The sequence below is a fragment of the Chroicocephalus ridibundus genome, chromosome 1 (genome assembly GCF_963924245.1).
Source record: "Chroicocephalus ridibundus chromosome 1, bChrRid1.1, whole genome shotgun sequence".
Taxonomy (NCBI): domain Eukaryota; kingdom Metazoa; phylum Chordata; class Aves; order Charadriiformes; family Laridae; genus Chroicocephalus; species Chroicocephalus ridibundus.
Window position 1 is genome coordinate 19,929,555 of NC_086284.1, and position 25,994 is coordinate 19,955,548.

The 25,994-nt window shown below is 38.7% G+C and overlaps 1 protein-coding gene across 1 annotated transcript in view; it reads right to left on the minus strand.

Moving 5' to 3' along the window:
* The window catches only part of GUCY1A2 (guanylate cyclase 1 soluble subunit alpha 2), a 184,475-nt gene that overhangs the window by 51,942 nt on the left and 106,539 nt on the right, over window positions 1-25,994 (minus strand). Inside the window, exon 6 of the mRNA XM_063330286.1 lies at window positions 16,908-17,051. Within this exon, the coding sequence (XP_063186356.1) occupies window positions 16,908-17,051 (144 nt within the window). The remainder of the gene's footprint in view (window positions 1-16,907; window positions 17,052-25,994) is intronic.

Genomic DNA, 25,994 nt, shown 5'->3' on the forward strand with positions numbered 1-25,994 from the left:
TCTCAAGACCTATGAAAAATTATCAGAACATGACAAGTGCAGAGTGACACCTTTCCAACTTTCCTTGCTTCCAACCATTTGTCACTCTGGGTCTTCTGAGGTGAAAGATATATCAGCTTCTGCTGAGCCCCATGTCCTGCGATGCCCTCACTAGACTGTTATGGCTGCATATTTGCCTCTCCCTTAATCACCAGCATATTTCTGGTCTTCTTTCTTTCATTGATTTTTCAAAGCTATGCAGTGGGTGGGTTCCTTAAATGTTCATTGGACCGAAGAGAGGTTTTTTGTTGTAACCCTCAGGCACTAATTAATGACAGCTTACTTGACTACAGCTCCTTTTTCCTTAGTCTGCCGTCCTGGCTGTAACACCAAGGTGATGATAAAATTCTCCATCGACTCAGCAGCAAGAGTCCCTGCTCTGCTCTACATATTGTTGACTTCATTTAAACAAACTAATTCATTAGAAATTTGGCATACAATAGATTTTTAAATATTTTTAATAGGAATAGAACCAGTTCTGCTTATTGTGGAAACATCTGGAAACCCTCGTGAAGAGTTATTTCTAGAAGTAACAGTTTTGATAATGCATCATTTCCGTGGAGGTGACAAGTGGTGCTTCTGACGTCACCTCAGCCCAGTCCATAGTGTTTAAAAAAGAAGGTACCATCAAATCACATGATGTGGCTAATTGCGCTTCCACGCTGTTAGCCCTGTGCTGATGCCGACATCTGACAGCACGCTGCAGCACATCTCCTGGATTACACACAGAACAGTGTTTGAACCTCTTTAACGAACTCTCACTGACTCAAAGGATGCCTGAAAAAGTATTTGGGTAAAAGGCAAGGTAGGACAGCAGAGGGCAATGCAAACTGGTGAGCAGGCAGTATGCTGTGGGATGGTTAGAATGCCTGGCTTTAAGGAGAACAGCTATCAGGAAGGGAAGAGGGGTTGTAGTGGTTAAGACCATGATACAAGATAAAACACAGGCCTCTTTCAGGGCATTCGTGGGAAGGATGACAATGTCTGTTTATTCATATTAATCCATGAACATTTTAAATGCTGTAACTACCAAATCCAACAACCAATATGCCTGGGCATAATCACATGGAGTAAATGAGAATCTTGCTTATAGAAAATGCCTTAAAATTCCAATACAAGACAAAACAAAGGAATGGGAGAGGAGGAATGTGGAGAGTGGACCAGTGGAAGTTAAGTTTTGACAGGCTAAGCCCATAGTGAGAAATGCCAGCACAGACAAAGATGCATATCTGGTTTTCATGCACCAGTAAGAATTCCACATATGTCACAGCAAACATGGGAAAACTATAATTCCTGTAACGGCACTGGGCTATAAAGGTATCACCTTCTGTTAGTCCAAAGTAATGAGAGAACACATGAGTCACGTTCTCATTTTGGAACCTTGTCCCACTAAATTGGCAATATCCTCAGGAAGCAGTTGCATCAAGACGTGAGGGCATTATTCATAACATTGTCATTACTGTGCAAGACAGATGAGGAGATGGACTTAGAAATGTTTGCAAACAGAATGAATTAAAATGAATGCTTTATCTAGATGGCAAAATAAGCTATATTCGTGTCTTCATAACCCCTACGTCTTGCTGAGGAAATCACAAATCCAGTTAAAGATTTGCTCTTTCCTGGTGTTCTTGGAAAGTAAGCAGCAGAAAAACTGGTATCACAGATCTCTCTCAGAAATTTCCACAAATTTCAGTGCTTTCTACAGCCTGTAAACCTGCTTTTTGGTTCTTATGCACACGGATTTGCTGTTCAGAGGTGTACAATCGCCTCTACCAAGTTTTTCCTATTGGCTTTTTTCTCCTTTTCCCTTTTTGGGGAGGAAGAGGGGAGGGTACAAAGAAGAATTTTTAGGAAACTGTCAGGATTCCATATTGCATTCCTGTCTTCTGAAGACCAAACTAAAAGTAGTCATCTGTTGCAATTCAGTCACAGCTCCAAACAGAGGCATCTACAAAGTAACTTCAGGGGGTTCAGATGTCCACTAAACATAGACAAAGTTCTAAAACATGCATTTATTTCTCTCTTTCTACTTTCTTGAAAAAAACTTTTGATTCTTCTTGCAAAAGAAGCTTAGATTTCATTTTAATATCAGTGTTATGTGGGCTGTGCCATGATGATGTTAGGGATAGCAACAAAAACATTCAATTTTGTATAAAGTGCAGTTTTTAAGCATCTTTGCTGTGAAACAAAACTGATGTCCTTCAAAATATGAAATGAGAAAACCATAACAGGCTCAAGAACAGCCATTATGCTATTTTGGGCTTAATGGTACTCACTCACCTGGAGTGTGGGACATTCACCTTTGCCTAACGTACACCATGGAGACAGCTTGGTTTTCTACACTCCACTTAACAACTGGCTGCTCTTAATGCTTTTATCTTCCCAGAAATGCCATCCTAACCCAAAGAACTTTTTGTTCTATTAAAAGATCATTAAAAGTAATGTACTTCACAAGAATTCTTGGTTTAAAAGAATCTGTGTTTTCATATGCGCAAAACGTATCATCAAAAACAAAGAAAAAAAGAAATCTCAGATGGCTTTACTTACAGAACTGTCAAAAACAGAAAAAGGATAATGTACCCAACTCACGCTTCTAAGTCAAGGTAAGTTGAGCCATGGTTAGCCTCACTGAAAACGAGATCGGAAAATCTGCACTGTCTTATATTTGCAGTTTGTAGAGTGTGTCTCTGTAAGTTTGTGTAAACATAACTGGAGAGACAGTTCTACTTCGAGAATAACCTTTCTCCGTTCTGCAAAAGATACATTTGCAAACAATCATTTTGATTCTGAATGGCTGTTCATTTCTTTCTAGTCATGAACTACCAGACCAAAAAACTTACTCACTGCATTTACTGGGGAACAGATCTTTGCAAAATTAACCTCATCTCCTGTAAACAATAGTCTTCGTGTGTGAACAAGAGCAGGCTTTATTATTTAGCTATTTGCCATTCATTCTCATGCACTAAAAGCTTTCCCTCTGTCCAGGGAGCAAGAATGTCACATAATTTAGGTAACCAACACACACAATGCAACAAATGGCAAAAATCAAGGAAGAGCTCATGAAAAACAAAAAGGCTAAAAATTCTTTGGCAAACACTCTGAAATAATGAAAGCTCTGAGAACAGAAGAAGGATGTTATAGTCTCCTCAATATGTTTATAATTAGCAATTTCACAAGCTCCTTATGAGTCTGTTGGGGGAGGATATGGCAGTGTATAAGCAACCATAAAATGTTGTAGGGTAACCAGACTGAAATAGATACCATGACCTCAGTGGTAGCAGAAAGAATTTTTGCACTCTCTTTTGTTGTTTTTGTTATCTGAGCTATCCTAGCTATTAAATGTGCCATTCCTTCAGAAAAAAAAAGAAGTTGACATTTAGCTGCAGAGGTCTGTGACTAGGAACAGGCAATAAATTAGATGGGACTGTAAGAACAACTGTACTGGATCAGAACAAATGACCATCTAGTGTGGCCCTGAAAGCAGACATAACACTTGAAGACAGAGCCCAGTATGCAAGGGATGGTACCCTGCAGACAAATGGGGTTAAATGAAGGACTCACTGAAGCCTGTGAAAACTTTGTTCTAATTACGGTAGAGGAAAGGTTTTAGACAGTGCCAAACAGAATGCAATCATGCTTTGTTCTCACCAAAAGTTTCAGAAAAGGGAGACTGTAAATTTGAATATCAGATAGCTTCCTAAGAGATGTGAGGTTTTGTGGTAAACACATACAGAAATAAAAAACCTAAGTTTAAATTCCAGATCACCTTCTTTTAATTTCTACCTTTGAGAAAGTTCTTATTCACAGATAGCCCAGTGAAACAGAAACTGATATTTTGGAGTTAGAAATAATGGAACTGTCTTCATCCCACTACAAAGTTTCGGGGCTTACAATACCTTGTCCAGGTTAAAATTAATATGTGTTGAAATTAAATTAATTAGTGTTTGAGAGTTTATATAGGAAAAGGGAAAGACTCAGTCATTAATTTGGGAAACATTTTCATGTTGTTTTGGTGCACACAAGCTAAGAATTTAAAGTGACATCCTTACAAAATATCCATCAGTGTATTTACAGAAACTATATGGATTTCTTAACATTCCACAGGCTTTAAAGTTGAAATTGTGATTATCGCAAAAGCAAGGTTAAAGAAAATAAATCCCAACCTGAACTCACCTTCTCTTGAACACTTAGGTTATTTGTTCCTCTTTCAAAAAAGTAGCTCCACTAACACACTTCAAATGTATTTATAATTATCATTTAATCATGAAACACTTGAACTATTGAAAAATGGCAAAATTAAACAGTCAATGATCTCTCTTGCTTTTAGTCATAACAATAGTCTGTAAGGCTACAAATCGCTCATGTGCATGCAGATCAGCCACACATGGGTTTGCTAAATCTGGCCCTTCATTAAAATATATGTGTGTGTATACACACACACGCGCGTGTCTATATATAGAATATTTATATATATTTAAGGAATGATTTCAGTTTGTTCTGATGATTCAGAGATTTTGTTATTATTGCTTGAACCTAAACATAATTGTGTGTGGGATGTGAATTGGCTATTAACTAAATTTCTAAGGTGAATAGCTGTTAGTATTCACTTCAGTAAGTCCAGATAGAGACAGTTCTCTAGAGAGTCAAAAATTTAGAGAGAACTTCAAACCAAGACAAAAATCAGGTCTTCCTTTGGGATAATTATCCCTTGGGCCCTTCCAAGTTCTGCCAGGTAAGAGATATCCTAGTACATCCTAATCCACTTTTGTTTATACCACTTTCCCCTTTCTTTTTATTAACCTAATCAAATAGGTCAAAAGCTAAGAAGAAGCTGAAGAGCCCTTTAATTAACTGAACATTCTTACATTATTTGTGCCTTCTTTTTCTTTTTTTTTTTCATTCAAAACTAATGTCTTTGCCTCTCCTCTCTTTTTAAAATATTAAAGCAAAACCAAAACCCAAATATGAGATATACCAAAATACGGAGATTGTTTTGTTTTTTTAAAAAAAGTTAAAGATATTCAATATGAAGTTTCTGAAGATGATTATTTACAATGAATGACTTTTACCCTAGTTAAGGAAGATATTTGAACAGAAGAGGCTGTCACAAGTTCCTCTGAAGTACTGGCATTTTTTCCAAAATATTCTATGTCTCATATGAAAGGAAGCTGAAATACCATTAAACATTTAGTTTATGGATTTATTTATGACAGGAAATACATTCTTCCTTAGGGAACTAAACTATTCTGAAACAGTTGAATAATGTTGCTGAACTTGTCAGCTTCAAACAGAAGGGCAAGTATCCATCCCCCATCTGAACTGTTCACTCAAATACAGCACAGCGTAATGACTCACTGTTTAGCACAGAATAATGACAACAGTTATGTGATAGAGTTTTTTAACTAGTGCATAAAACTGCAGAGTGACTTTTCTTCTCAGAATTGTTCATGCTGGAGGGAATAGGGCAGGAAAAGTGGAGAATTGCCATTGACAAATACACTGTCTTCTTAATCTTTTAAAGGAGATGCTGGCAGCTGCTTCTAAAAATCCCATAACTGTGGATGCCAGAGTATGAAGTCAGATCTGCATAAAGGTTAACATATCTACAGGATTACCCAGTGGGGCTGAGAAAGACACTGTTCTCCAGGAGACAACCCACGGGCAGCTCTTTTGGGACTCTGTGCAAGACTCTGCTTGCAGTCCAGGGTCAGAAAAGACAAGGGCTACTGAGGTGTTCTTCCTTGCAACAACAGAAAAGTTTTGTGTCAGGGGCTCTTTCCTGCAGACAACATAATCCTCCTGGCGAAATTATATTAAAGGGGCAAGATAACTAATAGGTCATGGAGAGGAGAGCTATGCCCTTTAAATGTGTAACAGAAGGTATGCAGTATAAAAAAGTGCATGCAGCTCAGTCCAATTTTCTTCTTTTTTAGTTGCAGGGCACCTTATCCCAAACTATTCATGCAGTAGGATACAAAGCAGAAGGGAGAAGGAGGAGATGGAATGAGGCCCTTTCTTCAATCTTTTTCTCCAGTCTGCACCAGGGTGAAAGAAGAGGGAGCTATGCTAGCACCGTCACCTGGCACATGAAGGCCCCGGCTGCATTATCCAGGAGGATGTATTGCTTCTGCACACCGGAGGGTTCCTGGAGGCATAACACCATCTCTTGCTTGTAGTGGAGGATTAGATCAAAGGAAGAGGCAGATTTGTCCTATTCACTGCTAAAAACTGCAATTTATGGCACATTATTGCCCCAGATCAAGTAAAACATTTGGATCAGGGGACTTCACTCTTTGGACCCTTGGAAGAGAGACAGAAAATGAAGGGACACCAGTGATGTAATGGTGGTTCTGAAACAAAAATATTGCCCAGTGTAGAAAAAACAATGTACATAATTGAGATGACAACAGTAAATAAATATCACTAGCACTGGCCAGAAGAGACTTCCTTCATTTTAAAGCCGGCAGAGCAAAAAGCAGGAGCAGACAGCTCGGTCACTGAAAGGAGAGGCAGATGCTGTAGCAAAGCAGCACAGGGCAGCAGCTGCCTGACAGCATCTCAACATCTGGAAACACAGACACTCAAGTAGCAACCACCTCTACAGCTGTAAAGGGCAAGGCATTTGGCATTTTCCCCTCTTCGTCCCACTCAGAGGCCTCTGGGACCACCTGTGCCTATTAACTCAGTGAGGTGGCAATTCAAGCCCAGCAGCATTTTCTGTTCGTGCTTATGGGCTCAGACTTCATAAAAGCCAATAAAGAACTATTTTTATGCAAAATGTGTGTATGTTTCTGAGTGTATTACTGCTTATCTTCTGTGAGTGCTTGTAGGTTTGTGTATTGTCTCATATCACTACTTTTATTTAGTTTTTGTGTAATGTTTTCTATCTCTTCTCCACCTCAGGAGATAAGAAAAACAGTCTTGTAGTTGATAGTGGAAACCCGACTTTTAATTTTTGTATGACAGGAAGACACACTGCGGGAAGAAGAGAACAGATATTTAGGACTTAGGAGAAATAAAAGTTCAGCACACAGCTACCCTGGATTCCCAAGCCCAACCCTATAAATATTCACGGATAATTTTAAATCATATGGGGTTTTGTCTTTTTTACAGAAATATAAAACATCACTAACATGGCAATTTTGACTTGCTAAGGATTTTTGTCCATTTATCCCTTTGTGAAAATGTAACAATGTCAACCTCCTGTACACCGCAGATTTAATTATTTATTCACCTGGTGAGTTGTGTTGCTGCTGTTCTTGTTATGATTGCTTTCTTTTTGTCTGTATAGAGAGTCAATGACAGTAATAACAATTGAAAATTTCAGCTTCAGATGGAAGTTCTCCACTGCCTGAAACAGTCAAAACAAGAAGGTGAAGTTTTGGTAGCTGCACAAAGTGCCCCAACCCAACGCCAGAGGCAAAACAGTATCATAGGATATTTTCCATCCTAGACAACCATGAATGCAGGGTTTTTTTCATAAAGCACACAACTTCAACACTTTAATCTGTTTAAAGTCTTTTTTTTTTCCCAAGTGATTGATTGTCCTAATAACTAATCCATTTACTATTCTAGAGCTAGTTTTTATCTGATCAGAAATTCACCAAAATCTGGTAAATTTGCCTGATGAAAATGTGGCAAGACATTTCTACAGAAGTTTTTAGTTTTGATCATTCAGTGTTCTCAGCCAAAAAGTGTTTTCCATGGAAAATTCCCAACCAGCTCTACTACTAGCCAGACATCTGGAGTATTACTTGGAGGCGTTTGTGTCTGGAACGAGTGCTGAACCGTGAGAATCAGACCAGTGAGGGATGTCACACCGTGACCTTAAACCTAACCTCACAATCCAGCTGCACATCCTGTGGCCACAGATCCCCTGCAGGAATCTAAATCTTGAAACGCTCACTGGTTTTCCCTGTGCATGTGCTTTTATCACCTGGAGAAGGGAATGAAAGGATCTGCTCACTGTGAGGCAGGAGGACAAAGTTACGAGCTAGGTGCAGCCATCGTAGTAAGGTTTTGTCTGCCTTCAGGGACAGGACATATGACTGAATTACAGAATCATTTCTATACTCAGCTAATTCTAAATACTACGAGTCACAAAGAGTTGTGAACATGTAGAAGTCACTGTGAACCAATAAACAGTGGAAAAGTCCACAAGGTGCCCTGGGTACCTACCCTGGTTTCTACAAGTATGTTTTATCTTTGCCATGGAGACAAGTATAGACAGAAAGACGCTTGTGTTTCTTACTCGCAGGACAAGGATGTCAGAGAAAGCATGGCATGAGAGAAGAACGGCCAGGTCCAAAGACAAAACCCCTTCTCAGTGATCCTCACATTATTAATTAGCTCTCTGCTCGTCTTTCAGGCCTCTTCCTCTCAGCAGTCAGAAACAGAGTATCTTCATAGTCTTCTAATTAATTAACTCAAGTTGGGCTTACACTGGGTTGACAATCCTGGTATTACGCCTCTGTGCCCCGCAATTGCATGCACAGCAGGCTGACCCTTATCCTGTGCAGGATCAAGCCCTGGTAGCTTTGAAAGTTTATATTTATCATCTGCTGCAGACTTTAGCTAAGTGCCTGATTAAAACAAGAAATGCATGTCACCTGAAAGAATAACCAACTCTTTGGGAAACTTCTTCAGTAGAATAAATATGAATCTAATTTTCAGACTGGCTTCTTTCACAAAGCCGCTGTTGTGCATCTACTATTCATATTAAAACCCACTTACCCTTGTTATTGCAACACATATGCAGTAACACTGTCATACAGTGGGTGTAACATGTAACTGCATATGTCAAAGTCCCTTCAAAAGAACCAAAGTTCCAAATAATGACTGTGGTTTTGAATTTTTAAACCAATTGATAAAGATTATTATTAAAATCAGACTAAAGGAAGCACTTGAATGAAAATGCTCAGAGGGCTGAGGAAGGTCTGAATTTTCCCTTAGGGTAGCCTAACAAAACCTGCAAAAAATTTCCCAGATGCCTGGGGAGACACCCTGCGATACAGGTCAGCTCCTCTCATTTCACATTTCCAGAGGCACTGGGCCAAACTGAGGGATGGCATCACAAACTCTCCTCAAGTCCAGGGAACCATTGCCAGGGCTGACTTTGGCTCACCATCTCCCCCGCATGCTCTCAAGAAAAAGCACCAGGCTTCTCCCTGAGACATGCAGCCCTGAATGCTCCCCAAAGGAGTTGTGCTGCCCTAGTGTTGGTAAGCCTGTGAAACTAAGGACTCTTGTACTGGCTCATCCATCATTTTTAGTAAAAAAGTCTCTTCGTGCAAGTGTTTCTTCTGTGGAACTGGTTTTGATTTTTCTAACACAAGGAAATTTCTGATTTGAAGTTATCCAACCTGAAATAGGATATTATATACCTTCCAGAGTCTGATGTAGACATTAAGTACAAGGCGAAGTTGCTAGGAGACCACAGACGGAGCAAGGAGCATTGCAGTAACACAGCAGCTTTTCACACAGGGTTGATGAGAACGCCTGCATCAGCAGTCAGCCTTTCACAATTTATAACAAAACAGACAACATTTTACTGCTTACGTAAAGATGCACATTTAGTGAGGACCACTAAATTGTTATAAAACTAGCATGCCACAATCTAAATGAAAAGCAAGGCAAGAAACACTGACAAGGATTACACAGACAACACTTACTAAACTACTCTCCCTCATTGCATTCTTGGGAATGGCTGCTTCATTTAGAAACTAATAAAAAACATATATTCAAGCAAATGTTGGCACTTAAACTCTACTGGTGTTCTAGGCCCAAGTGCCATATTGGCATAATGCAAAGCAGAATACTTAATGAACCAGCAGAAGATGCCACGCACACTAAAATTCATTGCCCATTTCCATGTTATTTCAAAAACTGTGTCACTTGTGGACATGAGCCATTACAATCCACAATAAGGGTCTCTTCTGTACCCTTACTCATGAGGCAGAGTTCACACTCATTAAAATCTACTACTTGGCAAGCAGAGATTAGAGGTTTATCAAACTCAGGCTTTCATTGTTCCATCATAGAATCATAGAATGGTTTAGGTTGGAAGGGACCTTAAAGATCCTCATGACCACAGGTATTTAAATAGACAACACAAACCAAATCTAATGCAGTTGCATGGCTGTAAAGTCACACAGCTTAGACATGCTACAGAAATGGTTCTACTTGTAAAACATTATTTGTCACCTACACTGTATTTATGGGAAGTTGAGGTATGGAAAGTCTCGACAACATCTAAAACTCAAATGAAAAGGCTGTGAGTGAACAAAGATTTGAACCTGTGTTTCAGTCCAGATCCTCCCAGCGGGATTGCCCACCCTTCTGGGAGCTCATTAGCCTGTTCACCCTTGAGGTAGGACTTATCTGACAATACTCATTCAAATATTTCATTATAAAGTAGACACTGAAAGCATGTCAGATGAGTGCAGCCTAAAACAGACTTACTCTCTTCTGTTTAAAGAGGGAGCTACAGCAACAAGTTAGATGTAGCAGTTCACGCTGTCAGTGTTTGAAATTAGATGAGGTTAATCCCACTCTTCACATGAAATGGTCCCTCTGCCGTGCTGTTCTTCTTTCTCTAGCTGACAGATGAAGACAGGCTCTTGTGTTGATAGTACTAATACCAGACTACATTATTTGCGTGCACCTTATAAATCCAATAATAAAATAGGTTTGGCAATGCACTTTTGAAAGTTAGAAGCTGCAAGTGCATCAAGCACTCTATCTTGGTAATAAAGAAACAACTGAGACAAGGACCAGGCTATGTGCCTCGCAAATACAAGGTCACATTGACCCCACCTGAGACTAAATTAATCAAAATGAAGCCAATTTCAGATAGGAATTTTTTGCACTGCTATATTCAGATCATTTCATGAACTCGTCATTAGCAGGTGAGCAAAAAGAAAGGAGAGGTTATGTATGTGCTTCAGTTTGTGATTACAGTATTTACAGGCCTAATTCTCATGTTATTGTAACATAATCATTTGAAAGATACATGACATTTTTATGCTTTAGAGGAACATATTTTAAAACATGTTTTGAACTACTGTGGTAGGGCCCAATCTTTATGTTTTGGACAGGAACACCTGTATATAACAAACCTACATAATTGTAGTTAATTTCAGTGGCTTCATGTAAATCGTTTACTTTTCCTCTGTGTGTTCTCAGTTCTGTACCTCTTCACAACTGTATTAGGACCACCTTCATACACTATAAAAATAAGCAGATAATCTTAGAGAATAACGTCTTGGGAAATCTCATTAGTCAAAACTAGGCATCTTCTGCCAGAGCAGCCCTTCTTTTAACCATAAACTGAAAAGGAAGCCTTTCTGTTTCTTTGGAATATACACTGCACATTAATTAATTAGTCAAGATTTGAAGCATGATAAAAAGTGATGCCACCAATAATATCCTATGGGTTTTAACACATCAAATGAGATTTGTGTTGTGACCTTTACCTCTAAAGGTCAATGTTCTGGAGAATTCTTCTTACAGCATTATCTCTAGTTGTTAAAATTAATGTACTTCCACTTTATCTAAAAAAAATGTAACAAAATATGAAGCATATCTTAAATTCAAGTAACTCTCACTTAAGCGTAGGAGGCAATTTTAAATCAATATCTTCAAATAACAGTCATAGGGCACTACAAAGAATTAGTTGTACCTAAATCAAACGAGTGCTTCTGGACTGAAAAGTATTTTGCCGAAAGGATCTAAGTGTATATCCAATTCTACATGCAAAAGTCCTTCTTTTGTACTAAGGCCTTAGCTCACGCAAAAGTAATGGGATTTTGCCTCAAATAGAACTGAGTTGAAGAAAAAATCATACAGGGATGTGAAGCCTTCTCCATCACCCACAGGAGAACCATCAGCCCATTTCCTGTCACAAATATTTCTTTCAAAAAGAGCAGACTGTGTTACAATGCTGATGATAGGATTTGTGGAGGCTGCTATAATATAGCTCTCTCTCTTTTTCTACAAAACACCATTTTTTCATTACCCCACAAATCGCAGGCTATTTGCACTGGTATAAGGAGTGCAGGCTCAGGGTCTCCATTCTGCTCATGCATTTCTGCTGCCTCTGGCTCTACTGGAAGTGTCAAATGCCAGAGTACGTGTCAGCTGCACACCATGGTGCTCTCATCAGTGTGCTATGAGCTCTGACCCAGGGGGCTGGAGCATCATCTGGATATAAACCAGACCTGGTTCATACCCCTTGTCACCATCCTGAGGTCCACCACTGTTCAGTGGCCGCACCAACATTGCTCTAATGGGCAGACTTTTCATAAAACGCACATGGCTGTACAAACCAGGTGTTTTTGTGGGTGCTACAATGAGTACTTTTAAATGATAACTGTGTACCCAGCTAACAAACTTCATTTGATTGGCTGTTAATGCACTTTACAGGTGAAAATCTTATCCTAAATTCCCACTTATATGATATGGCATTCTTTCATTCATTCTTTCATTCACTTTTTTTTCCTAACTTCGTGCATCTCTCTCGGAGACTGTAAGTGTCATTCAATAAGATACCCACTGCTATCATGAGGATGAACTTTTCAAGCGCTACAAAAAGTAGATATTTGCATTCTGGTGAATTCAGTCGTGAGATGACAACAAAGTACATCCACCAAAGTAATTTAGAAAATATATATATTCCATAAACCATAATCATAAAGTCAGCCATATCTAGTTGAATATTCATCAATTAAAACCCACTACATTTAATTGCTGTTATGTTTCTCTAGAGCCGAAATCTGTGCAATCAGGACAACCCAAACAGATTCATAATGACTCTGTCTGGAAAAAATGTCACCCCCCTAAGTCATTAGGCTCTTAAATGTGTATCATATCAGCCACACCCCACAAACCTGGGGAATAACTTCTGAACTCGCAGTTTCCAGTGATGACCTCAGGGAGCTTAAACAAGAGATAGGCCTCTGGAAAACAAATCCCCTGCAAACACCAAGGAGACTTTAGCATCAAACACCAAGGAGACTTTAGCATGTTTGCTTCTTACTAGAAAACACAATCAGAACTGAGTAACTGTGCTGTAATTGTTAACTTACTAAGAGAAATCAAACTTCAAATAACTGTGTTGTGTCATGGATTATATAAAGTGGCTGAGAATAATTTCTTCCTATTTAATCAAGGCTTATCAGCCAGTTTTGGGAGAGGAGAAAGTAGAACAGTTGTTTACTCCCCAAATCAGAAGGTCCTTTATTTTTAGGAAATGTGTTTTGAAAGATTGTCTCGGACTTAGGGAAGTAATTGTCGTACTTTTTCAAAATAGCTACTACACTATCCTGAAGAATAAAGTCAGAAGTTAGTCACAGCAACTCATGAAAACTGTCAATTTATCAAAAAGTTGGGCATGAGGAAAACTGTCCTCCGATTTCAAGTTCTTTTCAAATATGCAAATACTGATGTAGATTTTTTAATACAAGAAGACAAAAGCTGCGTCAGCATTCTATATTCAACACACTTGGCAAGGAGTCAGGAAATGTGACTTGTGCTTGGTAACAAGAATCACTGATAAGAATTAAGGTCAAAATATAGTCAAAATACTGCACTTGTTTTGCCATCAATATCAACAGGTCCAGCTCAGAGTAATCACATTACATACAATTTAATTCACTGTTTAGAAGTGAATTAATGTCTTATAGCCTTATGAATGTCTTATTTATTGTGTACTTTGTATCTAATGTTAATGAGTATTTAAATATTTAAATGGCAAAGATAAATTGTAAAATGTGTCACACAGTAAGTCCCCTATAATGGTTCTGAGCTGAATCCATAGTAACTGTTACACATACCTAGGGGTTGCTTAAACTTCAGGTAGATTATAGAACTATAGAATCCTGACTTGGAAGAGACCCATGAGGATCATCAGGTCCAACCCCTGACTCCACACAGGGCAACCTAATAGTTAAACCATATATCTAAAAGCGTAGTCCAAACACTTGAACGCTGACAGGCTTGGGGCCATGGCACTTCCCGGGGGAGCTTGTTCCAGTGCTTGACCACTTTTTCCTAATGTCCAATCTGAACTACCCCTGGCGCAGCTTTAAGACATCATTATGCACACGGAGCATTTCTTAGTGGGAATCTGTGGCACGATAGGCGCTTTCACGTTTTTTTAAGTGAGAAACTGGCAGCTAACAAAGATAGGGATCACTCTAGCCAATTCAACATCGGCTGTAAGGTAAAGTCATGCCAACTCAATTTAGAAATAATACATATGTTTTTAACTGTGACGATCATTGACATAACCACTAAGAAAAACTATGCGTCCTTTGCTATTTGTAGAAGGATTCATCTGACAGAGTGTAGAAGCTTACAGTGCTGACATCCACATTTAGGCTAGGTCCATAGGCTTCCCTTACAGACAACTGAGAAAGTACACATTTTTAGGGCGTGATTCATCTCATCCTAGAGTAGGCACCTAAACTAGGACAAATTAAAGTAGACTTCTCCAAAAGTCCTTATTTGAATAGTTTTACAGGGCAGATATCCGCGTGACAGGAATCCTAACCTTAATATATTTAAAATCAAATCAAGATGCCTCTATGAAAGAAAGGCTTTTAAAAACATGATTTACCAGGTTAGGTAATAAGGTAACAACAACATACTGTGGCTTTTGTCACCCAGGAGGTGAGATTCGTTGGTAACACCATCTCCCTGCCCTGAAATCTATTACACCTGAAACTGAAGACAGGACAACTAACACCCATTGAGGAGCTTCTCAGTACCTCTGCTTTCAGTTTAATTATGATGAACTGACTTTTCACTTCTGAATTCTAAAGGAGGTTAATTAGCATTTTTTCAAAATATTTGGTTACTCCTAGCATTCGATTCTATGCAAGCATTCTTCCTGTGCATTGTCTTTATAGTCTTTCTGACACAGGTTTTCTTTTGCAGCTGCTGAAATCACGAGGAATTTTCTGGAAAGTAATGACACTGGTAATGAAAACAGTCACAAACTGTGACTCTCAGAATAAAACATAGACCTTCAAAATTTCCCCACAATTGCAGCAATCCCTCAAAAGAAAATGAAAACATGGAGAGGATCTGGGAGACAGCTCTCCTGGCATGTGAAAGTGTAGCAAGAATGTATTAGTTGGATAGTTATTGTAAAAACAGACAAATCATCAATCGATCTAGAAAATCGATTTTAATAGGATTAAATTAATATCTATTTGAAATAGTCCGGTATCGAAACTGAAAATGCTATTTCTTCTGATATCTTCAGACAACATTTGTCTTTTCATGTTGATTCTGTGATCCATGAATTATTTTTTAAAAAAAATGATTCTTGAAGATCCATAGTCCAAGACATTTCTTCAGAAAGTTGCTCTTTAGAATATGTGGACATTTTTCAATAGTCAAATAAAAATTTTATTTTGACATTTAAAAAAATCCATCATTAGCATCAATATCCAAAAATAAAAATATTTCATTCATAACTCAATGTATTTTCATTTGAATATTGTGTTGCCATATTTCATGGAATTTCCAGTTTGGTTGCCTTGCATCCACACTCTCCTTTCTGGGCAGAACAATTCATTCAGATTAAATCTCTCTTGATTCACCATACACAAAGAGTTCAAGGAATATAGTTCTAGATATGACCTAACTAACAGATAGAGAAGAGTTGGAACTCAGAAGTATACAATTTTACTGCTCAAGGAGCATCACAGCAACATCCCTGAACACATTTTTAAAAGTTTTAACTCCTTTCTGTCAAGTTTTTAACCTTCAAAACAGGTGTTTCCATTTAAAAAAAAAAAAAAGAAAAAAGAAGTATTTCAGATGCAACCCTCATTTTCTTAACAGACATGAGGAATTGAAATTTACAAAATACATTTCAACCACGATGTAACTCATGCCATGGGAATCCTGTCCGGCCTTCTCATCCAGCTACATATGGCTTTTGTTATAGGCTTTCAACAGTATTGAATAATTGTTCTACATAATCCCCCCAATTTCTTTGAAAACAAAAGCTTTGTATTATGGGAAGAACAATTCAACCAGAAACAGGAGTGAGTACACATAATGAAAACAATGTGTAATCTAACCCTTGAAAAAGCAAGGCACTTATATATCTCCATGGTTTTTCTTCCCCACTGAATGTCCATTTTCTACCTAAACGTTACCAATCCCAAATGCCAGCAGCTACAAAGTCGGTATAAGATCAAGAGAAGCAGAACAGCAGTGGAACTTTAAAATGGTACAGAAGGACATGTGGTTTTCCACCTCCTGCTACCTCCTGTACCAATCTAGGAGAAGGAACTGGAGTTGCGTGGGAAGGAAGCACATAAACACTGAGACGAAGAGCAGGCAGTCTACACATTCTTCTTTTATACAGGTCAACAACTATTCAGAAAAAAGGCATGTGGCCCCTTAGAACTGCAGAACTCTGAGTGCCTCTACACTAATGCTGAAGTTCAGATCAGGAGCCTACTTCTGAAGCAAATTTCACAATTGCCATCGCATACTGTGCTTTGGCTTGTAGCATGGGACAGTCCTGGATCATGTGAATTGTCGTCTTCTCACACTAAACTGAATTGGAAGAAGGGCTCCAGGAGTGCACCTAATGCCCTCCAGCCACAGCAGATGACAAGGCGACAGCTAGTCTTTGTGGTCTTCCGTACTTACTAAAGTATGGCATAACTTACATGACTGTTGATGGGCAGCAGTGAAATATACATCCATTAAAAAGATTGTGATATATCGATGCAATTGATGTAAATTCTCCTAGGAATAAGCAAATTTCTACAGACAGAACACAATGTAATTAACCAGCTCCATGTATGACCAGTACTAGCTGAGAACAAAGAGCAAAGCTTTACCTTAATAGGGCTCCCATCTGGAGTGAGAACCTCTTCTGAAAGCTCCATCATCTTCAGTGCCATCAGGGCAATGGCTTTAGCATGACTAAGGCTTTTCTTATGGAGCCCTGCTGCAACGCAGTACGCATCACCTATTGTTTCCACCTGCAGCAATCAGACAAATCTAATGTTAAAGTATGATAATGCGAAGAGATCCCTACCATTAGTTATCTGCAATCAAATAGCATTGCTTAAAAACATGTGAGCAAAACATCCATAAAATAAGCAATTAGACAACGGCGCATAATTACCTGAGTTTGCAAACAGGTGCATCAAAACCTGACATGCGATTGCATAGTGGTTCTTCACCATTATAAGCAAAGATCATTACATCTAGAACAGTGTATGCCATCAGCTGAGATATGACATTTTCCCCTAGCAATAATACAGAAAACTCTGTTTTATTAAATGAGAAATTGCTTGCAGCTTTGTTCGACACTATCCTACCTGAGTTTGCTGTTGGGTAAGAATAGCGCTACATCATTATAATTCATAATTATTATTTGCTCTGCTAGAAAAGTATATCCAGAAGAAAATTAGAAAAAGCAAAACGTGACCATAAAAAACAGTGAACAGTCTAACTTCTTATTAGCAGGTAGGTCTTCCTGGCATAGCGAGAATTTACAAATACCTGTTATTGTTGCTACAGACTTTTGACCGCATCTGCCTCTGTTACTTTCAAATAAGAATTGTTGCCTCTCTACTATGCAGGCTACCTGACTGTGAATTCCCTACCTTCAGGCATTAAGTTCAGCAGACTGATCCCTGTGGTCTCTTCAGACAGGCCTTACCTCTCTCTTATCCTTGATTTTCTTTAAAGAAAGCTGTCCCTCAGGAGGAAGTGAGAGCAACACAAATTACAGAAGCCCTCTGGCTCCGGACAAAGGCAGCCTGGGAAACACTGAAGCCCTCAAGTTCTGCAGCTTTATTGACAGCATTGTGTTTTGAGTCTACTTGCCCACACATCTGCAATGTGCTCTGCACACCATCCATTAACACATGCCCAAGCAGACTCAGCCCCCAAGGATTAGTTTGCTTTTTGCTACATAACTAATCTGTCTCTCATGTTGCCCACAACACTAAAGAAATGCCAGAAAAGGCTTCAGCAAAGACTAGGGCGAGAAGAAAGCATGCACTGAGCAAGGAGTTACTCAGGGAATAAGTAGAGCTAATTCTTCTCTCTGCAGGGATCCTACTAATATTAGTAGACCTGGGCCTTCTCAGATTAATTTCCAGTCCTGATAGAATTGGAAACAGTATCTCAAAAAGTAAGTACTACATGTAAATGTACCCAGAGCATGAATCTATAACAGCACTATGAGCAAATACTTCCCACCATCAAACTTAACAGAAGCTGATACAAGCCCATTGCCAAGTTTGGCACCTTAGCCTTTCCTCCTGATTGTGCAGGAGGATATATATAAACTGAGGGTTTCTCATGAGGTGAGAGCTGAGACAGCTGTTAGAGTTTCCCCATCAGTTTTGGAAGCTCCTAATAGCACTTGTATATAGAAAAAACATGTAGGAGCAACCAATACTGCCGTCTGTCTGTCTTTTTTACCCAATCTGTATCTCAGGATCTCTGTCCACAAGCAGCAGAAACTGCCAGCTCCCTGCAAGGAGAGGAGGTTGTTTCTCCGAAGACAAATGGATGGGCAAGTAAAGTGCGATGGCTGGTGAAAAATGTAGAAACTATGGAAGAAAACACACAAGCATAGTGAGAAAAAGTATCAGAAGTTAAAAAGACTCTCTGGATGGATAAGAAGTGAATGGTAAAAAATTCTCTAAACCAGATGGAAGCATTAGCAGAAATCCAAATAACTGCACATTGCCATTCTTAAAATTGTGGATTAACATAACAGTTTGAACAGACATACAGGGACTACCAAAAAGGAGCTGAGTCTATCATGTCAAATACAAAAATGAAATATAAATTCTAATCTTTGTTGAATGATTTAATTTCACAATGACTTTTCCACTACAGTTAGTTGCACCACTGTAAGCAAGTATAGATCTAGGACCATAACCTGTTCCTGCAACGTTCAGGCAAAGCTCCTTATTTTGTTAGCATCTTCCCCTTTGGAAATTTCCATAGCTGTGTAAACTAATTTAACAGTTAAATTCCACTCACTGAACGAGGAACATCATCAGAGTTGCATTGCATATATCTGTGTACTACCAGAATAATAGGACTGACATTGTCTCATGTTAATCTTAATCTGAAAATAGAAAGTATAATAATACTGTTGTAGGATACCCTTTAAAGTGCTTGCCCCTATGAAGTTCCTCTGACGGTAATACTGGAGTACTATGGGAATGATTAGGACTATTGAGACTGACCTGGTAGTTGAAATTGGGTGTCATGAATAACAATAAGGTTGTCTAATGATTTACCATTCTCTGCCTCTATTTTCAGTCACTACTAAGGTTTTCCCTAATTAAGAATTTAAACTGGAATTTCCACACTGAGTAGCTCCATCAAAATTTAACCTTGATTCAGTCCTCCTTCAAAATCAAATTTGGCAAATTTTCCAATTATCTGTGTGGGTTTTTTCCCAACCATTTTTAAAAAAAGCTGAAGGAGTTCTTATAGCTCCCTAATTCAGATTGTTCAAGGCACTTCTATTTGGTCCTCTCATATAGAGTCATAGAATGGTTTGGGTTGGAAGGGACCTTCAAAGACCATCTAGTCCACCCCTGCCACAGGGTGGGGCATCTTTCACTAGATCAGGTTGCTCAAAGCTCCATCCAACCTGTCGTTGAACACTTCCAATGATGGGGCATCCACAACTTCTCTGGGCAACCTCTTCCAGTGTCTCACCAGCCCCATCATAAAATAAAACCTCCTTACATCCAGTCTAAACCTACCCTCCTCCAGTTTGAAACTATTGTTCCTCGTCCTGTCACTATAGATCTCAGTAAAATGTCTCTCTCCATCTTTCTTATAAGCCCCCTTTATATATTGAAAGACCACAACAAGGCCTGGAGCCTTCTTTTCTCCAGGCTCAACAACCCCAACTCTCAGCATTTCTCCACAGGGGAAGTGTTCCAGCCCTCTATTATTTTTATGGCTCCTCTGAACCTGCTTTAACATGTCTGCGTCTTTCTTGTACTGGAGACCCCAGAACTGGACACAATACAGTCTGGACGCAGGTAGGGTCTCACAAGAGCAGAAACTAGAGAGGGAGAATCACCTCCCTTGACGAGCTAGCCGTGCTTCTTTTGATGTAACCCAGGATATGGTTGGCTTTCTGGGCTGTATCCCCAGTATCACCAAGTCCTTCTCTGCAGGGCTGCAATCAATCAATTCATTACCCAGTTTCTGTTTATATTGGGGATTGCCCTGACCCAGGTGTAAGACCTTGCACTTGTCCTTGCTCAAATTCAGATGGTTATACAAGGACACTAAAGTAGAAACTGCAATGAGAGTGATACATCACACTTCAGAATTTCAGGGTGTCAGTGAGTTGGACGCTCATGAGGAAGATGGAGATTTCTCTTTTCTCAGCTGAGGAGCAAGAATGGGACCAGAAAAACAAAGCAGTGCCCTTAGATCACTCTAAACTCTCTGCTGGGTAGATCCTGAAATCACTGTGCACACCAGAGACCAATTTACTTCATAAATATTCAAGTAAATGTCAATAGAATTAAGAGAAAAGGAAGATGCTACTCAAGGTGGCTAAAAATAGCAGCAGTCAGTTCTGTTTGATGCTATTCAAGATGATGATATACAGTAACAAAACATCAGAGGCAATCTCTACCTTGTGATAAACAAACCTCTGATTTTTTTACTTTGTAATGTGAATGTTACGGTGTGTTATTAGTAGTATATTTGATTTTTATATTCTTCCTATATACGTATGCAGGAAAAGGTATTTTGCTATCACTGTAAGACTGGAATACATTATCCTGCTTCTTTTAAAAAATCAAAATATATTATCTTTTGAATACTTCAGTCATTTTTTGCATACAACTGACAGTTTCACCTTTATTAAGATTTAGTACATTTTTGTTCTATTTAAAGAATCATTTCTTCTACTGTCAATATTTCTAACCATTCACTGACAGCCTGACCTACTCTTATTTATTTTTCATCCCTTTTTGCTGATTTACACTCACTGTAATCAGCTTCACTGGAGCTTTCAATAATTGGGAACTAAGATATAGTATCACAGAAGAGAAGTGAGGTTGAACCTAAATTTCAAAATTAGATCAATATATAAAAATTTAGGATATAATTTTTATTCCTAATTAACAAAGGAAGAAGCCAGGAATCATTACAGCTACTTACACTGCTATACAAAAGCCTCTCTAAAGCCTTCTATGTTTTACATCAAGTAATTGTAAATGTTCAAAAGATTTTCAGTCAGGCCCTCAACAAATCAAAGATTAAGATTCATAATTATTTTAAGTAGTTGTGTGTACTCTCCAATTCAGAAAAAGCTTCTTGGTAGATATCCTGAGACTGCTGAATACTGTAGGGTGACAATGCATAAGTCTTGCAGCAGGAAGCAAACGTTTATAATATTTTCTACTTTTGGGAATTCTTCTATGTACCCAGCCTCTTGTTTGTCCTCAGTAGATCAGTATGTCTGGTTTAGACATGAATAGTATTTTTATAGAAGTTGAACTCTACAGTAGTTGTTTTATAGTCACTTATTCTTAATTCATACAGATGTGCAATATGACTTGTAGATGAATTTGGTAGCCCAACAGAGAGAATATAATTTTTCCAATATTAATGTGTCCAGAGAACAGAGGTTAATAGACTGTCCCCTGGGCAGCTCCAACAGGTCTCTTCTAACTACCAGTAGCTAAACCTTGCATTGTGCTTTGTTATTTAACTGAGAAACTGGAAGTTGTAGCTGAAGGATGTTCCCCAGGTATAAAGTTGGGGTATTGATTCAGTGACAGTTCAGAAAGGAAAATGTAGTTTATTGAAGTAACATCCCCACTTCTGTATTCTTCCTTGTGAATGCATGAATGTGCACCAGTCATTACATATATGAACTTTTAGAAGTAATAAAGGAACTAAAGTGTCACACTTCATTTCACAGGCTTACACAGGGGGAAATACCATTTTGTAAGTGAAACCTGTAAAAGCAAGTCTAAAGATTTTAATCTAAAATATTCAGAAATCCCAACAGTCTTAGGACTCTTACTAGAACCTCTTTCAAAGCACAGCTTGCGAATAAACATAAAAAATTTAATCAGGGGGGTCACTCTTGTGGAAATTCTAATCTGAAATTCCTACAGCGATTAGAAATATTAAAGCCACTGAAAGTAGCTGGAGGGAGAACTGGCTCCAGTTTTAGTCCTGCCTCTCTACGCAGGTTTCTTGTAAAAGCCTAATAGATAATTTGTGTTATAACTGTTACAGTGGAGTACTCATCACTTTTTTTTTTTTCACCTAAGAGCCATAAAGAAATGTATGTGTGGATGGTTCCTTTTTTAATGGGTTAAATTAAACTCGTATCAAGAAGGCTTCTTTGCTTAAGATTAAAATTAAATATGTACAAAAGAATGGATCTGAAAATTCAAAAATTGCTGTCCTCTTTCAGGAAGAAAATCTACCCTTAACAGTATGTTCCTTGTAGATCCTTCACCATCCTCTGAAGGGTACTTGTGTACTATTGTTCCTATCTCCTAAATAGTCACAAGGCTGTATAGGTATTATCTCACTCCTATATAATATTTAGTGCATATCACCCTAAAATAATATGACACTGTCTGTCTGGACTGTTCAATGCTCTTTTGCAAAATAAATAAATATATTGGAAGCAGAAGTTGGATTGCCTTCACTATAGAGATAAACACAGTCAAAGTATTGTCTCTAACTCAAAGTGTCATCCATAAACAAAAGCCCTTTATGCAGGTTGCACTAGTGATTTTAGTTGGCTGTGCTGCTGAGATAAAATTAACTGCTAAAGGAGCCCTTCTCAAGCCAAATCCATTGAAGGGGCATTCACCCTTCAGCACCTTCCTGATATATACAGATTTATTTTTTTTTTCTGACAAGGAGCTGGAAAAAAAAATTACAGTGCAATTCAGAATGAAGAACTACAGGACACCCCTGGGTACACTGATGTTATACACAACTGATCAAGTGAATACAGGATTACTATGGAAAGTAAATACATAAGTACCGCATAACCATCCTTTGCTCAAGGATGTTCTTCCTTGAGAAAAGAAAACCTTTCAGTGGTGCATGTATAAGGAAAGATATATTATGCTTTTCAAAGTTTATTTGATTTATTCAATTAACATATATAGATTATCTACATAACTGTATAACATGTATAGACTTCAAAACTTGGGAAATATTTACAGCAAATTGTTTCATTCTGGTGGGTGGCACCACTAGATGGTATGAAAAGGTAACCTAGGTTTAATTTTTACTTTCAATTAATCCTTGTACTTCTTTGAGCAGGACCAATCCACTCAAGTGGAATCACTGCAACACAAACAAACTCAGAGAAAATGTCCACCAGGAGAGACTGGGGCAAGGGCATGCCAATTTTGTCCACTTACTTCCTCTTGGTCTTGTCCTTGTTTCAGCTGGGATAGAGTTAATTTTCTTACTAGCAGCTGGTATAGTGCTGTTTTTGATTTAGGATGAGTATAATGTTGATAGCACATGAATGTTTTTAGTTGGTGCCAAGCAGTCAAGGGCTTTTTCAGCTTCCCATAGACAGGACAACTGACCGAAGCTGGCCAAAGCAATATTCCATGCCATAGACGTCATGTTTAGTATATAAAGGGGGGTTGGACAGGGTGCAGGGATTATGCCATCACTGCTCGGGATGAGCTGAGCAATCGATCACTGGCTGGCGAGCAATTGCTTTGTATCACTCATTTTGTATATTCTTTTACCATTATTATTATTATTGTTGTTGTTGTTCTTGTTGTTATTATTTTATTTTCCATTACTGTTCTATTAAACTGTCTTTATCTCAACCCATGACATTTTTTTTCTCCTTCTCCCTGTCCCACTGAGGGGGCAGTTGGTGTGTGAGTGAATGGCTGCATAGTCCTAGTTGACAGCTGGGGTTAAACCACAACAGGTGTCTTAGTGGGAATGAGAAAAAAGACTGATGTGAGAGGTCCTCCAGCAGCTTTATGGTCTTCCCTGATGTTAGACCGTGGGTCACAATTTAGCAAGGGACTTCAGAATATGCCAGGTTCTAATTGAGTAACTAAAAATAGATATTCTGCAGTCCTTTCTATGTCTCGATTTCTTATCTTTCTTTTATAAAGTAACAGATATTTCTACAAATTCAGTTGAGTTTCCAAATGCATCAAATCCTGATCATGGTCTCACTTGTTTCTGTTATTTTAATCACCAGAAATATTTATTTCTGCTTAAGTAAGTATGTGTTCATAATCATTGTAATTTTAAGTTGGCAGGAAAACTTGGAATATTAAACAGTTTCTCTACACTCCACACACTGTTTACAGCCACAGTATATAAAGTGTATACGCTATATTTAGCTGAAGAGATGCTTATTAATAAACTGTTTCTTATCACTTATGAGTAATCTGCCAATAGCCTAAAACTCTCCTACTGCTGGGAGTTATTCTATAAAGTTTCACTTTATAATACTGAAATAATAACAAACAGGAGTTGCAATGGTATCATTTTCCTCTTAAAGAGGTTAAGAGTGAAAAAAAAACAAACCAAAAATAAGCAGCAGGGAAAGGGGTAATGGCTTAGCTAATCACAGTTTAATGTTCTTTGCTTTCTTCACTTAACTTTTCTCACTGAAAAAAATAACTTTTCTGGTTTGGGCATTTATTTTTTTTTCCCTGCACAGAAGAACATTATTCTCCATCTTAAAATACCTGCCTCTCCTTTCACCTGTTGCCTATGCACGTTTCCCCTCTCCTACCCAAATACAGACACATTTTTCTGGGTGCATGCAACGTGTGCTGATTAGTTAACACCTTTCAAAATACAATATGTAAAAAATACTACCTAGAATTTTACTGAGTAAATATATCTGCCTTTTCTGTCAAAATCTGTCCTTCTTTTCCTGTAATAACATTATTTGCACTCTTATCAAGCCTGCAGTTGATAACAAACTGTGGGACCCGTCAATTTGCTCTAGGGCAGGGCTGCCATCCTAAGGGACAGGGACAGGCAGGATTGGCCAGCAGGAAACTCATGAAACTCAACAAGGACATATGCAAAGTCTTGTCCCTGGGAAGGAGTTTCCCTGGAACTGATACAGCCTGGGGCCAAATTCCTGAGGAGCAGCTCTGCTGGAAAGACCCTAAGGGTCTTGGTGAGCAGCAAGCAGCACATGGGACAGAAGTCAGTCCTGGAAGTGAAGATGGCCAATGATAGCCTGGGATGTACGAACAGAGATTGGGGAAAGTGGTTATCACGCCCCACCGAGCACTCATTAGATCACACCTACATACTGTGTTCAGTTTTGGGCCCCTCAGTACAAAACAGAGATTGATAAAGTAGATCCAGCCCCGTGGGGGTCCACCGAGATGGTGGGGCTGGAGCACCTGCCCTGTGAGGAGAAGCTGGAGGAGCTGGGCTTGATCAGCCTGGAGCAGAGATTGCTTCGAGGGACTTAAGAGCAGCCACCAGTGCCTAAGGGAAGTCCTCCGGGAGACAGAGGTGGGCTTTTCACAGTGGTGTGGGGTGGGAGGGCAAGAAGAAACAATTACATCAACATCCTTATGGATTAGGAAAGAGGGAAGCCTGTGAAACTTATTGACCATGAGATCTTACTCAGATAAAAAGAATTTTGCAAGTTTTTTAAAGAACAATCAAATAGTTCTGCAGACAATGAGGATTTTTATAGATGCTTCAGCAAATACAGTGATAAAGAACATAATCCTTGTATTTTAGGGTGTAAATCTCAAAATGAAAATGCTAGAAAAAAGTCTGCCATATGTACCTGACATTTCATAAGTAGCTCATGGGACTTCTTGTACTTCTTGGAGTACCCACATTCAATACTGTCGAACATGGACCATTATAATGCACTAGTTATGGCAGTTTCTACTGTAATCCAAACTTTAACTGTATGG